Source organism: Trichosurus vulpecula, chromosome 1, assembly GCF_011100635.1.
Source record: "Trichosurus vulpecula isolate mTriVul1 chromosome 1, mTriVul1.pri, whole genome shotgun sequence".
Lineage (NCBI taxonomy): Eukaryota > Metazoa > Chordata > Mammalia > Diprotodontia > Phalangeridae > Trichosurus > Trichosurus vulpecula.
Window position 1 is genome coordinate 170,387,913 of NC_050573.1, and position 18,355 is coordinate 170,406,267.

The following is an 18,355-nucleotide window of genomic DNA, read 5'->3' on the forward strand; positions in this document are numbered from 1 at the left end:
TTATTTCTATCTTTTGTTTTTACATCACCTACATTTCCCAATGTATATCCTTACTCCTCCCCTGACAGAGCCATGCCTAATAATAAAGATTAGGAAGAGGAGAAAAACAGTTCAACAAAACTAACCAATATAATGAAAAAGTCTGACATAACATGCAGCATTTACACTCATAGTCATTCACCCTTGCAAAGAAGAGAAGGAAGTGCTCATCTCATTACTTTTCAAAAGGGCTAGGGACAATCCTATTACCTGACTAGCATGAAAGCAATGTGGATAAGCAATTCTACTTCTCCCTCATCAAATTATAAGCACTGGCTAGGGCATTTAAGGTAGATACTACATAGAATGACAAGTGATGACAGTCATTAGTCACTAGCTTCTCATTTCCCACTAGGCACATTCAAATAGCTTTTTAGGGACATTACCTTTTCAATGGTCACTTTTAAGGCTAAACCATATATTAGCAAATAAAAGCAAAAATAGATTTGATTTCTGAGACTCCAGAAAGCACTACTGAGTTGGGTGTATTACTTCGCTTCTACTGATGTGCCAAAAGAGGAAAAATGAGGGGAAAACCAGCAAGTTCAAGATGAGCTACAATACAGTGAAAACTAAAAGTGAACAAAAATGTACTCTACATGCAATATCTGCTTCATTGCTTTTATGTTTTAAGACTTTACATAAGGTCTGCTTTTAGCTGCTCCAAAATGCAGGTTCAAGATTTTGATGTCACATGTACTCAGTATCTGAATTATTCAATTAAAAAAGTGTTAGCTTGTGAACAAACAGGAAAGATGGTAGAAAACAGTCAATTATTTAAAACTGATTGTCTTTTTTCATGGACCGTGAACACATGATTATAAATGGGGTTCCAGAGGAATGAGTCCTGAGATGAACCAAGACTAGACATTCAGTCCAGCACTTCCATCTGCACTGATCTATCACCATGCAGAACTTTTTCTTGTTTGTGCTTAGCTTGCAAATGATAGACTTGTTTTTTATTTTGATAGAACTCATCTGTACTTTTCAGACTTCATGCCAACTTTATCAAACACTGACTGGAAACGTGACTACTGCTAAATGCAAAAGCCCACTCCTCAGGGAATTATTTGGGATAATTGGGTTTTTTTTTTGGTTTAAAAATATTTTTTATTATTCTGAAGTTAACAAAAAGTTGAACTGTTCCATATACAAAGAAGAGAAGAGAGCTGCATATGAAACGGTTATCTTCATTACATTTAACTTGTTTCCTTCTTTAAAAAGTATGTAATACATTCAACATTTTCATTCTCCCTCTGAACCTCCTTCTACTCTCTTTTGGGCATTTTTAAAAGTGCTTCATTGATGCTCTTCTTTTTAGGGTGACAAGGGGAGCATCATTAGCTATCCTCTGCTTTCCCCCAATTCTCCTTCCTCCCTTCTGAAGAAACCCAACCTCCCTGCAACAAATAAGCATAGTTGAACAAAACAATTCTAGATATGTTCCATGTTCCAAAATGCAATGCTTACTCTCTGCTTCTAGTCCATTGTCTGTCAGGAGATGGGAAGCATATTTTATCAACAGTCCCCTGGAGTCATGGTTAGTCCTTATTTTGGTGAGAGTTATCAAGTCTTTCAAAATATAGCGCTGCTCCCTCCCACCAACCGCACTGCCCCCCCCCTCCCACTTTTAAACTCGATGTAGTCATTATATATATTGTTCTCCTGCTCCTGCTCACTTCTGTCTACATCAGTGCAGAAAAGTTTTCTAGGGTGTCTTTGATTTTATCCCTCTCATTATTTCTTATAACACAATAATTAGATTATATTCATACACTACTTGCTTAGTCATTTTCCAACTGATGATTGCTCCATTAATTTCCAGTTCTTTGCTACAACAAAATGTGCCACTATAAATATTTCTGTACATAGAGATCCTTTGAATACTTCTGAGAGAGCAGAGTTCATGGCTCCTTGATAATAAACTATTTTTTTTTTTTTGGTCAAGACCTGTTGTTTCATTGGTATAGGGCACTCCCTGGGGAGGTAACTCCCTCCACCAATCAGACAAATGACTTCCACATTTATAGTTTCAGAGGGTTGCCTGAAGCTACCAGAGCCAGCCTGTGTCCCAGGTAGAACTTGAACTCAGGTCATCCTAGCTACGAGGCTTGCTCTCTATGTACTATGCTCTTTGTTTGTATGTAGAAATTACCCAGGGAAATTGAAACCAGAATTAACTACCTTAAAGATCAAATTTTCATCTATGTAATGTCACTATAGCAAGAGTCTACAAAAAACACACATAAGCAAATAGTCCTCAAATAAATTCTGCGGGCTAAGTGTTCTTAGAATAATATACTTTCTCAGGGCAGTCAAGAAGTAAACAGACTTGAAGCTCACTAGAATTCAAGTCTTAGGGTTTAGATTTGTTAATATTTGATTACTGCAAAGGGCTGAACAGCTTCATTTTTTGGGGTTGCTTATCTGCCTTTGCATTGAGATATAAAATGCCTGAGCACCAAACCAAGTTCTAAAGCAAAGTTAATTTCAGCTTAGGATTCAGCTGAGCATCAATGAAACAAATATCTTTATTCTGTTGTTTGGGAAAATCCTACTGAAGCATGGTAACATCACGCTGATGTCCATTTTTAGCTAAATATCCCTATTGTTTCCAGGTTTCCTAGGTAACTCAGATTTTGATCTAAATTACAGCTTAAGCCATTTCAGTAGGAATCATGTCAAGTCATTCCCTAACCCAGCATACTAGTGGAAGCAACAGCCCACATGGCAGAGTATGGAGTAAGGTCTCTGATCAGGAGAAGTCTCTTAAAGCTTTTTTCCTCTCTTTCCCCAAACCGGGAAGAAGGCACCAGGGTACATAACTGCCAAAGACGTTAAAGCATTTGGTAACCTTTATTTCTTTTTTAAGTATTAATCCTGAATTCCTATATGAAACAGATATTATTTTATTGTCAATAACACAGTATCACGGAGAAAATTAAAGTCTAATTTTTTCATCCCATGTCATTGAAAAAGGGGTGGTAATAAATTAAATAAAAGCCATAGAAAGATAGAAAGTTAGAGCTAGAAGGTAGGTTAGATGGACCAATCCCCTCACAAGGTAGCTGAGACCAGAGTGGCAAAAATATTTGCCTAAGGCCACAAAGGTTACAACCTTACTGCTTACTAGTAGTAAAATCAGGACTAGAGCTCAGATGTCTTGTTTCTCAGTCAAGAGATCTCTGCCCTTCATGACTTCATGCTGTCTATTCCCAGTTCTAACTACCATACTGACTAAATTTTCTAGCATATATACCACACTGGCATACAAAGACACACACCAGATGTTTATGCCAAAGATACCTAGAAATCATGTGACAAGATGAGTAACAGAACCAAAGCTAGTGGTGATTATCGGGTAGCAATGCTGATGCATCTTTTAAAAAGAGTGATCATCTCAAGCCAAAGGGAATAATGGGTAAAGATGGTTACTGTGCTTAGATGACTTTCTTGACTCTGTTTCAATACTTTTGAGGTCAAATACACAAGGATGAACAGCTCACCCTGTTTCCTAGAAGAAGGACATTATTTTTCTGAGGTGAGTTGTGTTCTTGGGGGCATCTGTGAAGCTAGAGCCATTCTAGCATGGACATCTCTCACCTTTGTCCATGATTGGATGTCAATATATCTGGCTGTATTCAAAAGCCAAGCAACAACAATTTAGGTATCATTCGTGGCATTAATAATCTGTGCTTTATCTTCCTTATACTAAAACAGTTCATAAAGGGTTATCTACAGAAAGTCTCCAGCTTTGTAGAGGTCAGATACAACTTTTGATGGATCTTTCTGAAAGTGAAAAATTAAAGTAAACTTAGAGGAAATGGTAGGCTGGTATTCTGACAGAAGTGTCATTTCTTTTTTCTGATGAGAAATCTGTTGGTTTTAGAGTAAGTCTTTTCCCAAATATGCTTGCACAAATTGCTGAAGTAGCAATAAGATTCTTCTCTTTCATCTCACCCATGCTCTTTCCTGCCTGCCCCCGCCCCGCCCTGCAAAAGGTATAAAGGCTAGAGAAGAGTGGGTGAAACTGATGAGGTACCTGTTTAATAACTATGTTATTGATGTCACAACCACAGTTTCTTGTATTGGTGCAAAACAACAAATGGACATTAAGGGCAACAGTATTGGAACATGATATCCCAGAGGGTGAGAGAACCACTTGGGAGTCTTTCATTCAGTAATTAATGTTACAGAAAGGCAACCTTATTATGCTGCCTAGGAGTTTAAGTTGATGCTTCACTCTACCTTCATAAGATAGAAAAAAAAGCAAAATTCATGCTCACAAGAAAGAATGTCTTTCAGAAAGCCAAGTTTCAGAGCCACAATTCATTTAGTACCATGTTCTACATCATCTCTATCTGCAGAATAACCGATAGTCATATTGATGATATTGACACCAGTTTAAATTATGTTCATTGTTATCTAAGAAAACAAGACAATATTTTAGTCCATTTAAGGAAAAAAATTCCATCAGGAACCCTTAATTAAAATAAAAATATAGGATGTAAAAGACTAACAGACAACTATATGGAAAACTCTGTTACCCTAAAAAATTAGTCTCCAAGGATTCTGGGTACCTGATGTCTTATTGTAGATTGCTTTGACCTCCTAGTTTCCATGTGTTATCTTTCTATTTCTAAATGAATAACAGGGATGGGATTTTAAGACTCAATGAAACAAACTTACACAGAAGGATGAAAAAAATGATATGATGTTCGAAATTTTTAAAAAAGAGAGAGGGAGTAAATCTTTGATAAAACTTTCCATCAAGAGACAATGATAGATATAGGTAGGATGTAGCATATTGCCAATAATACAAAACCAAAAAATGGCACTAAAAACATCATCAAGGACATTTATGGATAGAAAAAGAAGTAGGTTGGTCACAAGCAATCCAAGTACTATCCTGGGACTCACAATAAAAGGAACAGAGAAAGTGAGTTGGTGGATCCTTCCTGAAGGATGTAGGTAAAGACATAGATAAAAATTACACAGGATGCTAAGACTTTAACAAATCACGGGTCTACATTGGTAGAGCAAGTATTCAATAATTTCCATTCAATATTCAATAATTCAGTTCAAAATTCAATAATCTCAGAGATTGATGAATCAAAGCGTGCAACTTACCTGTCGTCGAATTATGTCTAGGTTTCTTTTGGCTTTATTCACTAGCATTTGTATTTGTGCAGAATCCTTTACGTTCTTATTTTCTCTGAAGGCTTCTCTTATCCTTCTAATGGCATAAGTTCTAAACAGATGGGAAGAAAAAAAGAAAAAGATTGTCACAATCTGGGCTTTTAAATGCATTAAAATGGTTTCCTTTATTAATGATCCCTCCTATGGATGACCTACTTTGTCAACAAATACTCATCCACGATGAGTCTTCTGCCTTGGTGCAGCACTGCCCAATATTAAACCAGTGTGCTCCTCAGGGAATACACACAAGATAGAAGTAGGAAAAGGGCCACAAGATAAATTATCCTGTAGATGGTAAGCTCCCAGAGAAGTCACTCAACCTTCCTGGGCTTCAGTTTTCTCAACTATAAATTGAGGGCTTTGGGCTAGATGGCCTCTTAAAGTGACTTCCACATGATTCCATGACTGTTGGACTGATCAATGTTTGAAGTTACCCACATGGGTGTGTCCTCCTTCACTTTAAAGAGTGGTGTGAATAGTTGAATGGAAAGGAATCTTTGTGATCACGATGTCAAATTTTACATTTTACATAAGGAAAGTGAGGTCCAGGGAAGTGAACACAGTTATGTAGTAGACAAGGTGGTAGTGTCAGGACTAGGACTGAGGTCTTGAAATCCAGGGCTTTTCTCTGACTCCACACTGCCTTTGCAATATGCCATGATTATAAAGAGAAAAAAGCAGGAATTGGAAGGTGAAATTACTTTTTCCAAACTCATCCACTACAACCCTGGCAGAGGACCCAGGATGACCAGAGCCCGGGTCAGCTTTGTCTCCTGCTCTATCTTCCTGACTCTCCTGCCTCTTGGCTTAGGTAAAGTCCAGATTTCAATTCTGTTCACATCAGAATCCTGTAAGTGATCATGACAAAGAATTTCCTTCAGTTTCCTCTACTAAACAATGATGAAGTTTGACCAGATGGATCATCTTTAAAGTCTCTTCCACCTCTAAATCCTGTGATCCTATGACTCATCTTTTTTTTTTGAAAAATAAACATACAAAGAGTGTATGGATTTGGGTAGTTTGCAATTAACTAAACAGATGTTTGATACAACCAATCAGTGAATAAGCATTTACTAAGCAATCAATAAATATGTATTTGTGTGTCAGGTACTGTGCAAGGCTCTGGGGGTAAATGGACCAAAATGAAACAGTCTTTCTCCTAAGGCGATAATATTCTATATTGGGTAATAACATAAATAAGGATAAATACAAGGTAATTGTTTGGGGGAACAACTAGCAGTAGTTAGGAGAAGCCTCATTTAGGAGGAAGCATTTGAGCAGAGCTGTGAAGCCAGGGACCCTAAGAGACAAAAGTGAGAAGGGAAGGCATCCTAGGTATGAGGGTCTGAGTCTGCAAAAGCATGCAGATGGGAAATGGTGTAAGAAATGTAGTGTGTAGATGCATTCCCAATAAGATCAGGGGTGAAACAAGGATGTCCATTATCACCCCTATTATTCAATTTGGTTCTAGAAACATTAGCTGTAGCAATAAGAGAAGAAAAAGAAATTGAAGGAATTAGAATAGGAAAAGAAGAAACTAAATTATCACTTTTTGCAGATGATATGATGATTTATCTAGAGAATCCTAGAGAATCAAGTAAAAAACTACTTGAAATAATAAACAACTTTAGCAAAGTTGCAGGATATAAAATAAACCCACATAAATCCTCAGCATTCCTATACATTACTGACAAAGCCCAACAGCAAGAGATAGAAAGAGAAATTCCATTCAAAGTTACTGAAGGCACTATAAAATATTTGGGAGTCTATTTGCCAAGACAAACCCAGGGCCTATATGAACATAACTATGAAACACTTTTCACGCGAATAAAATCAGATCTAAATAAATGGAGAAATATCAGTTGCTCATGGTTAGGCCGAGCTAATATAATAAAAATGACAATTCTACCTAAATTAATCTATCTATTCAGTGCCATACCAATCGAACTACCAAAATTTTTTTTTACTGAGCTGGACAAAATAATAACAAAATTCATTTGGAAAAACAAGAGGTCTAGAGTATCTAGGATATTAATGAAAAGACATGCTAGGGATGGTGGTTTAGCCACACCAGATATTAAACTGTACTACACAGCAGCAGTCATCAAAACTGCCTGGTACTGGTTAAGAAACAGGGGTGTGGATCAGTGGAATAGGTTAGGTACACAAGTAGATGAAATCAACAAGTTTAGCAATCTACTCTTTGATAAACCCAAAGAAGCCAGTTTCTGGGCTAATAATTCACTATTTCACAAAAACTGTTGGGAAAATTGGAAAATGGTAGGGCAAAAACTGGGCATAGACCAATATATTACACCATATACCAAAATAAAGTCAAAATGGGTTCATGATTTAGGAGTAAAAGTTGATACTCTAAGTAATTTGGGAAAGCAAGGAATAGTTTACTTATCAGATTTGTGGAAAAGTAAAGAATTCATGACCCAACAAGAGATAGAGAGCATTACAAAATGCAAAATGGATAATTTTGATTATGTCAAATTGAAATGTTTTTGTACAAAAAAAGCCAATGCAACAAGAATTAGGAGGGAAGCAGAAAATTGGGAGAAAATCTTTGCAACTAGTATCTCTGATAAAGGCCTCATTTCTAAAATATACAGGGAGCTAAGCCAAATATATAGGAATACAAGCCATTCCCCAATTGAGAAATGGTCAAAGGATATGAACAGGCAGTTTTCAGAGGAAGAAATTAAAGCTATCTACAGGCATATGGAAAAATGCTCTGGATCGCTGCTGATTAGAGAAATGCAAATCAAAACAACTCTTAGATACCACATCTCTCCTGTCAGATTGGCTAAAATAACAAATCAGGAGAATGATAAATGCTGGAAAGGATGTGGGGAAATTGGAACATTGTTGCATTGCTGGTGGAGTTGCGAGCTGATCCAGCCATTTTGGAGGGCGGTGTGGAACTATGCCCAAAGGGCTATAGAAATGTTCATACCCTTTGACCCAGTAATACCACTTCTAGGGTTGTATCCCAAAGAAATCACGCAAGCGGGAAAAGGACCCATATGTACAAGAATATTTATAGCAGCTCTCTTTGTGGTAGCCAAGAATTGGAAAGCAAAGGGATGCCCTTCAATTGGGGAATGGCTGAACAAGCTGTGGTATATGAAGGTGATGGAATACTATTGTGCCATAAGAAATGGGGATGATGCAGACTTCATAACAACCTGGAAAAACCTACACGACATAATGCTGAGTGAGCGGAGCAGAGCCAGGAGAACGTTGTGCACAGCCACAGATATGTGGATTCCATGAGGACCAACCCTGACATACTACGCTTCTCTCAGCAACCTAAAGGGGCAAGGACAACTCCAGGGGACTCACGATGGAGAATGCTATCTTCATCCAGAGAAAGAACTGCGAAGTTTGAATACAGATCGAGGCGCACTACATGCTCGCCTTTTCTGCTTCTCTTTTGTTTTTGTTTTTGGGTTTTTTTTGTTTTTTTTTTTTGTTTTGTTTTTTTGGTTCTGTTTCTTCTTTCTCATGATTCATTCCATTGGTCAAAATTCTTCTCCACGACTTGACTAGAGCATAAATTAATTCAATGCGAAGTTATACATGACAGTTATATGAGACTTCATGCCGTCTTGGGGAGGGAGGGGGGAGGGAGGGGAGAAAAACTGGAACTCAAAACTATGTAGAACCGTGTGTGGTAAACTAAAAATAAATAAAGGAAAAAAAAATTAAAAAAAAAAAAAAAAAAAAAAGAAATGTAGTGTGAGGAAAAGCAAGACCAATCTGGCTAAAACTTAGATTACTCAAAAGATAATAAGGCTAAAAAGGCTGGATGGACCCAGGACGGAGCTTTAAATGACAAACAGAAGATTTTGTATTTGATCATAGAGGCAAAAGGAGCCCCTGGAGTTTGTTAAGTAGGGGAGTGGCATGGGTCAGATCTGTGGCTCAGGAAAATAATTTTGGCAACTGTGTGGAGTCTGGAAAGGAGTGGGGTAAAAAGGGAGAACAATTAGATTGGAAACTACTTCAATATTCCAGGTGAGAGGGCCTAAGTTAGGAGAGATGTTGTGTGAGACAGAATGGGCAAGAGCTGGCAACAAATCATCTATGTGTAGTTCAGGCAAAGGGTGGAGGGCTATGAGCTTAGAAAATGGTGCCCTTGACACAAAAATGAGTTAGAGATATGGGTTCTAGTAGGAAGTAATAATAATTAGCTAACATTTATAAAGTACTATAGGGCCAATACTGTGCTCAGTGCTTTACAAATACTACCTCATTTGTTCCTTACAACAACCCTGCGAAGTAGGTTTATTACCTCTATTATCATAATGAAAATTAATAATTATAGTAATTGTTAGTATAGTTAATATCATTTTCATTTATAGACAAGGAAACTGAGGCAAAGAGAGGACAAGTGATTTGCCCAACATCACACTAGTGAGTGTGTTAATTAGTTGATAAGTGTCCAAGACTGGTTTTTAAGTCAGGTCTTTCTGACTCTAGGCCCAGCACTCTATCCACTGCACCCCCAGCAGCCTCAATAAAGTTTGAAAGCGATTACAAATCTCTTACTTTCCAACCCCACTCCTCCCTTCATCCCAAACAGAAGGATAGTCAACAACATACATCATCCATATGCTAACAGATTTATAGACTTAAGAATACAGTTAAATATCATTTCTTTTTCCCTGAGCGCTGTTTTTCACAAGCCATCAACATCAACGGAATCAAGAGGAAATATAATATAAAGGCCAAGAGAGTAAAAAGAAGAGATTTAATCCTCTGCATTAAGAGAACAAGTATTTTGATCATGCTGTAGTAGAAAGAGCACCAGGCTCTGTATGAATATGGGCAGGTCATTTAACACCCCAAGTCTCAGTTTTCTGGCATGTAATATGGGCATAGTAATGCCTGTTCTGTTTCATTTTAGTGTTGCTCAGATGAAAATATTTTTTAATCTGTAAAGCATTTATATCATATCCATGAAAGATTTCAGAAAATGTATCAAAAGTCAAAGAAAAACCATTATCTCTTTAAACATCAACTGTATTTGCATTTGGAAATGCAAATCCAAACCTCAATATAAATACCTGGCTGTAAAAAAAAAAAAAGAGGTATTTTAAGAACTGGGACATCTGTAAAATAATCCTGAGAAAAGCTCTTCAACTTTAACCATCCAATTGGAATGTCAATGCAGTTGATCATCAATACTTAATTCCAAACCTCGGAATGACAATGACTACGACTTCCATGTAGTAGCAGATGGTATGCATCTTTAACGAAGGCTCATTCACCCCTAATGTGATAGAAGGATGTCTTGGCTCATCTTCACTTTTGTAGCTGTTAACCTAACAAAGTTTTAGGAGGAAGCTGATTAGCATTCTAAGAGCATATGTAAGTTAAAAGCAAGCTTTTGTGCACCTGGTCAGTCTTTTTGACATATCCCTTAACTGTGGGTCTATCCCAAGGTTCTGGGAGTCCTGGACTCTATGCATATGATCCAGTCTCTCTCTTAAGCTCCAGTCCCATGTCATTTCCTTCCTATTCAATAAACACCAACGGGGCTCTATCACCTGTATGATCAAATGTAAACTGCTCCGTTTGACATTTAAAGTTCATTACAATGTGGTCTCATGCTATCTTTGTAGAATTAATACTCTGCTACCTACTCTACTAACTACACAATGCTCCTATTTCCACCTCCCTGACTTTTCACAGGTTGTCCTCCGTGCCTGGAATGTACTCTGTGTTGACCCCCATTGCTTGAAAATAATAATTTCCTTCAAGACTTGGCTGAAGCTCTACCTACTTCAGGCGGCCCTCCATAGTCTCCTTCAGTTCCTAGTTCCTTCCCTCCCAATGTCATTTGCTATCTTTTCTTGTATATGCTTTAAATATACTTATATAAATGCAAGCTCCTTCAAGGCAGGGACTGTTTTGCTTTTGTTATGGGGCAATCAGTGTCTAACATAGTGCCTGGCACATAATAGGAACTTCATAAATGCTTATTGATTGGTGATAATGGATGTTGGCACACTATACTATGCCTCAAACCTTGCTCCTCTTTAAAATAAACTTTCTTTTGGTGGGACTAGGAGGGTGGGAATCAATTGGTTTTCCTATTGTGTACCATCTGTAGATGTTGTCACATGGCACCAATTTTTCCTGAGGGAAGCTTCCTGCCAGACCCATTTCTATCATTTTAATTCCCCACTCATAATGCAGCCCTGGTCTTCTAGGAAGAAAGATAAACAAGCCACGGTGTTCACTTCTAAACACTCGGCTCATAAAGCCAGTGGCAGGCACGTAATATCTTTGAAGAAAAAGCAGGAGTACTATAGTTGATGTGTAGGGCTCTACATTTTTCATCCCTTCCAAACTTTAAGAAAAATGGAAATAACTTAAGGCACCAAACAATTCACATTCAGTTTCAGTCGTCTGGCACCATGCCCTGACTCTTAAGTATTCAGCTTGTTTTCATTTTTCTCCTAGCTCTTCCAGTTCCCATACTTAAAACCTACCTCTAGCAATGAGGCCAGGTACCCATTCATTCATTTAACAATATTTATTCCATGTCTGTCATGTGAAATGCACTGTGTTTGGTGTCAGGGGAGGTACAACATCAATGAAGCACAATTCCTCCCTTAAGAAACTCAAAGTCTGTTAAAACTATCTATAAAAACCTAAGGGCAGCTAGGTGGCACAGTGGATGGAGCAGGCCTAGAGTGAGGAAGACTCATCTTTCTGAATTCTAATGTGTCCTCAGACACTTACTAGCTGTGTGACCCTTGGCAAATCACTTAACTTCGTTTACCTCAGTTTCTTTATCTGTAAAATGAGCTGGAGAAGGAAATGGCAAACCACTCCTGTATCTTTACCCCAAATGGGGTCACTACACAACTCTATACAACACAACACACACAACATAACAACAAAATAAAAATCTAAAGCAACGGTTCACGTCTTGTATGTCTCCTGAACAGAATGAAGTAGGCACTATTTTTTTCCTTTTTCCCTTTCCTAGTATCACCTCTCATCCTTACCTCTCTTCAAAGCATAAATTATTTTCTTTTTCCCTAAGGGAACATTCTTAGTTTGACCTAGAAACTGCAGTCTAAGTGCCCACTAGCTAATTACTTAGGTTGGATGGATTCCTTTCTGCTTTCTCCAAAAGGTGAACCTGACTTCAGCAGAATTCCATCCAAGCCCTTCTAGCTCAGGTGCTGGAGGGTGGACTAGTCCTCTATATATTGTAGTCTATTCCTTACCTCCACCACTATTTCTATAACTTATGTACATTTCACTGATTACCTAGGTAAACTGTTTGTCTTCCTGTGTATTCAGGATACCAGACCCTTAAGTATTTCACTGAAAAGGAACATTTCAAAGAAAAATTCACAGATGCCACAATGAAAATAGCAGCCAGCTGCTGCACAATATCTGGCATTATGAAAATCACAATATGAGTCATATGCTTTTTGAAATAAGGCATGAAAAATTAACACATAAAGGGCAACAGAATAACAACCACCATCAAATGTGCAAAGTAGACTATAGCCACTGAAACAGCTAGGCTTGTATTCCAAATAAAATTACTTTTCTTCCTTTACACCCACTGCTTTGGGAAAATCATCTGCTGTCTTCATCTGCTGCCCCTTCTTCTCTACTTATACAGCCACAACCTTCAGGCTTTCATTATCTCTCACCTGGACTATTGCAATATTCTCCAAATTTAGGGGTTCTTGGACAGGCCTTCTCAGAACAATGTTTTTAAATACATAACATAGAATGCACAGGATTACAAAGCAAATGATGAAATAGATATAAAAATATTTTTAAAAATTCAGATATCCCAGGTGAAGAATTTCTGTACTAAGTGGTTTGTGTAAAGTCTCTTTCTACTTCCAAACCATCCTAAACAACTGTCAAAGTGATTTTCCTAAAGCACAAATCTGACTATGGTGCTCCCCTATTCAATAAATTCCAGTTACTTTCTATTGCCTCTAGGACCAAATAGAAACCACGCCTCCCCCCACCACCTGCTTTGGCCTTTAAAGCTCTTAAAAACTGGTTACATAATATAAATGCTTGTACTTGATGAATTTTTTTTAAATCTTTAGGCAAATGATACCTATTTCTAGTTGGCTCTCCCTCTCTCTCCACACCCACATCTTTCTTTCTATCCTATATCATAATTTGCAGTGTTTATGACACCATTCCTTTCGAGTACCCTTCTATCACCTCAAATTCATTGAGACAAAGATGAAATTCTTGAGTCTTTTTCCCACCCCAACACCCCAATGTCTAACAAGGGCCCTTCCAAACTACCTCAATTGTATTTTGGGTAAGCTTTTTCTTTGGCATTCATCAAATTCTGCCTTGTTCTGTAGTTGTCTGTGTATTCATTTTATCTCCACTACTACAATAAACTTTCTCTCTCTCTCTCTCTCTCTCTCTCTCTCTCTCTCTCTCTCTCTCTCTCTCTATTTCTCTCCTTGCCCCCACTTTGAAAGCAAGCAAAATGATATCAGTTATACATGGGAAAGCATGAAAAACATATTTCCATATTAACTATACCACAAAAAAACCAAAAAAAAAAGTAAAGCAAGAACAGTACATTTCAACTGGCACTGGAGTTCATCAGCTCTCTCTGGAAGTGGATAGTAGCATTTTTTGATCATGAGTTCACTGGAGTTGTCTTGGATATTCTATTGATCAGAGTAGCCAAGTCTTTCATGGTTAATTATCATTATAACATTGCTGTTACTATGCATAATGACCTCCTAGTTCTTACCACTTCACTTTGCATGAGTTCATATAGGTCTTGCCATGTTTTTCTTTTTTTTTTTTTCAGAAACCACCCCCTTGTCATTTCTTATAGCACTATATAGCACTCCATTATAATTACTGTGAACTTATTAAGGACAGGGGCCATGTTTTACTCTTTGATTCCTATGGGTATCTAGTACTGTGCCTTGTAACACCATAGATATTCAAAAATATTTATAGGATCAAAGGTTATGAATTAGAAGGGGCTTTGCAGGTCATATAGTCCAATCCACTCTTTTATAGAGAAGACAGAGGCCCACAGAGGTTAAGAGACTTGTTCAAGGTCACAGAGGTCAAGGTCACAGAGGTCAGTAAGTGGCAGAACTTGGCTTTGTATAGAGTTCCTCTGACTGCAAATCCAGAACTCCATGGCACTCTTTTGCCTTTGTGGAACGGAACTGAATTATTATACTACAGTCATCTAACTGTTGTTGACATTTTGGCCTCCAGAGCTTTCCTTTGAATCTCACCTATACTCCGATGGACCTTTGAACCAAATGGTGTGGATATTCCTTCCAAAGATGAGGACTACAACCCATCTCCACTCTTATCCAGGGCAACTCTTGTCTAGGTCTTGCACATCTTCCATAGGAGGACAACCCAATGTAGTCAGGTATAAAAAAAAGAAGCCTGAGCTGGAAACAATATTTGCTTCTCCTGTTTTTATTTTCTAAAATTTCACTTCTAGCTCTTCATGTAGCATACTAAGAACTGGGATATTAAGAATTCAACTGTGGTGTCTCCACTATCACTGATGGGAAAAGAGTTTCTTATAAAAAAAACTTTACAAATCTTTTCCATTTATTTGTTGTTCTTCTTCCATGTTTATCCTTAAATGACCTCAGCATGATCTGATTTAATTGAGTCTATTGTGAAGCCTTCTGTAAATTTCTTTTGGCTGCACCATTCTTGCTGTTTTAAGAGGCAGTATTGCTCATAATCTTCTGCCATCTCCCTTTGTAAGGTTTTTCCAATAAGTTGATATTCTAAAGTGGTATAGCTTGGCGCTGCTCTCTCTTTCTTCTTGTCAAAGACTTCACACAACTGGCTGGTTGAGACGAGTTTGAAGCCAGGGGTTCTCAACCTGGGGTCAATGGATAGATTTCAGAGGGTCCATGTACTTGGATGGAAAAAACATTTTTATTCCAATAAATATAACTGGTAATTATATTGGTATATACTGGTAATACTATGCATTTTATTTTATTAACTTAAACAGTATTATTCTGAGAATTATTATTAAATAGTATTATTCTGAGAAAATGGTTCAGAGTTATCATCAAACTGCCAAATGGATCCACGAGACAGAAAAAAGGTTAAGAACTCCTGAGTTCTGTTTTAGCTCTCTTGATGTGGCAATTGATTTCCATTGTTAAACTGTCTTTCCTAACAACATGGCACAGCTAATAGAGAGCTGTCTTAGGAGTCAGGAAAACATGAATTCAAATTTGGCCTCAGGCACTCAATGGCTGTGACCCCAGGCAAGTCACTTAACCTCAGTTTGTCTCAGTTTACTCAATTGGAAAATAAGGAAAACACTAGTAGCTGCCTCTCAGAGTTGTTGTAAGGCGCAAATGAGATAATATTTGTAAAGTGTTTAGCACACAGTAGGTGTTACATCAATACTTATTTCCTTTTCCTTCCTCCTTTTGACACATAATGGCTCTATGTGACCCTGGGCAAATCAATGAAACTTTCAGTGCCTTAGAATCCTCTATAAGAACTTAAGTTGCATAGAAGGTATTCAGTCTTGGTGAAGAAAATTCCTCACCCACTGACTCTTATACCAATGAAATAATAGGTCCAATCAGAATTACAAACAAACAAACAAAAACTTCCTGGTTAATCTGCTCTTTCATATATTTGTCACTTTTTTTTTTTTTGGTGCCAGTAGATTAAAATAGACAGCTCCTAACATGACACAAAGGTTTACAGCAGGGGTGGGGAACCTGCAGCCTTTATGTGGCCCTCAAGTGCAGCACTTTGAATTGAAACTTCACAGAACAAATCCCCTTGTATGGTCCTAGAAACAAGTCTGTTCTGGACCTTGATAAAATCCTCTCCCATCAATTTGTATTTTGGCTATACCACTTTATTATTCAAAGTTCTCTCTCATGGTTCCTTATGGTATTCAGATGAGATGCAGAACACAGTAATATTGATCTCAACCTTCTACTTTGTTCTTTGTTGCATCTAGCACTCCAGAACTTGTTTCCCCTTCTCTCAACTCCTAGACACAGCTGGGCCTGTCTCCTTATTTATTGAAGGGTCTCCTCCAAAGCTCTACTGCTGGACCACTCTTTCCCCATAATATACATACATACACACATAAATATGTATATATGTAATACACACACAGACATACACACACACACATACGCATGTATTCAATAATCACTACCTAGGACACCATTTTCTCAGAGCAATCTTGAGTGGATAACATCAGAGTGCATATAATGTTTGGTATTTATTGGTATCTTTCAAATTTTAAGCTAATCCCCAAGAAAAAATCATCAACCCCAAGAGTGCTGACAAATCTTGCTCATCTCTTCTTTCTGATATGGAGGGGCTGGACTTTTATCTCATAGGCATTAAAATTGATGGGATGACGGTTATCTTACATGTATTCTCTTTTCAGAGAATAAAAAAAATCATACTGCAATATCCCTTTGAGAAGAAAAGGTTATGGGCCATGGTTGACACAGGTTTTCTTAATATCTTTCATTTCAAATAAACATTCACTAAGTATCTATTATTTGTAAGAAACTGGGTAAATACAAGGAAAAAATACAATAATACCTTTTGCCTCCAATGAACTTACATTCTTTTAAAACAGGTAAGTAAAAACAAGGTTTTTGGAGGAGGAATAGAGCAGTAGCAATTGGGGAAATTAAAAAAAAAAAACAACCTCCTTTAGGGAGATGACATCTGAGTTGAGATCTAAAGGAATCCAGAGGTGAGAAGAATGTCTGTGCAAAGGGAAATAGGTTGGAGACACTGCATGGGAGTTCAGAAAATACTAAGTAGGTAAGGCAGTCTGATTTACAAGTAGAATATATGGAGAGCAGAAATGAGAAAAAATTTTGGACGGATGTATTGAAGGCCAGTCTCATCTGTCTTACTTTTTTAAAGCTGCTTCCTCATGTGTAAATCTACGCCATGTTTTTTAACTTTGTCTTCTCTCATCAAGAACATCTTTACAGGCATGTAAGTACACCTAACTAATATTCAATAAAATTACAGATTATGGAGTACAGCAATTAGTGGACACTTGAGAAACAGTGATTCTTCCTCCTGCAGCTTCTCACACAGTTATATGTGTAATTCACCCCTCAGGCATATTCCATTTAGTGTGAATCCAAGAGGTTATCCCATGACAAGGCAAAATTTAAAACAATTAAAAATATTATTCTTGCATGATACTGAGTATGAACACAAATATCCTGGAAGAAAAGCTATTCTTAACAGAAAAAAGTGTATATGTGTGTGTAAGTCCATACACACACATATAATGTGTATACATACATGTGCATACATGTATGTGTGTGTATACTCAACAATTCTCTTTCTGTCTATTGGAGAGCCAGTAATTACTATTCTCCTCACACTTTGCAGATAGATTGTCTAAGAGATACTCCTGCTTATATCCTACACTCAGCATTTAGAAACCATTTAAAACCTTTAACCTCTAAATGAATTGAAATTAAACTTCTGGTTATCACCCAAATCTATCTTGATTAAACTTTCAGTCTGGTGACATTTTGTTACACACATAGATTTTTCACAGTGTAAACCAATTTATCAGAGTAAAGGCCACCTACTATCTAGGTTTAGCAGTTATACACTAAGGCATACAGAGTAAGGGCTTGTGGGGCTGTTGGTTTACTTTTGTTTAGTTTTGGAAGTGCTTATTTATAAAGAAGTAATGTCCCAAATTGCTGCTTACAAACAACACCACTGCTGCTGCCACCGCCACCACCACCGCCACCACTACCACCACTAACCAAGCTCGAGCAGGTCTGCATTTTGACACTGGTGCACCAGATCCCCTGTAGACGCTGCACAAACCACCCTCTTCTCACCTCCCCAGATTTCTAGTTGCTGAAGGCAGCTACTTCTGACAGGGATGTGTTGCAGGGTCGCAGAGTTTAGGCTCTCATCTCCTGATGATGACAAGAATAGCAGCTGCAGAGATGTATGTAGTGCTTTACAGACATTTTCTCATTCTATTCTTACACCTCTTCTATTTGGTAGACAGAATAAGTGTTTATAACTATTTTACAGATAAGAAAACTGGGGT

At 37.6% G+C, this 18,355-nt stretch overlaps 1 protein-coding gene across 1 annotated transcript in view; it reads right to left on the reverse strand.

Moving 5' to 3' along the window:
• LYRM4 (LYR motif containing 4) overlaps window positions 1-18,355 on the reverse strand; it is a 210,088-nt gene that overhangs the window by 145,514 nt on the left and 46,219 nt on the right. Inside the window, exon 2 of the mRNA XM_036737716.1 lies at window positions 5,170-5,290. Coding sequence (XP_036593611.1) covers window positions 5,170-5,290 — 121 coding nt within the window. The remainder of the gene's footprint in view (window positions 1-5,169; window positions 5,291-18,355) is intronic.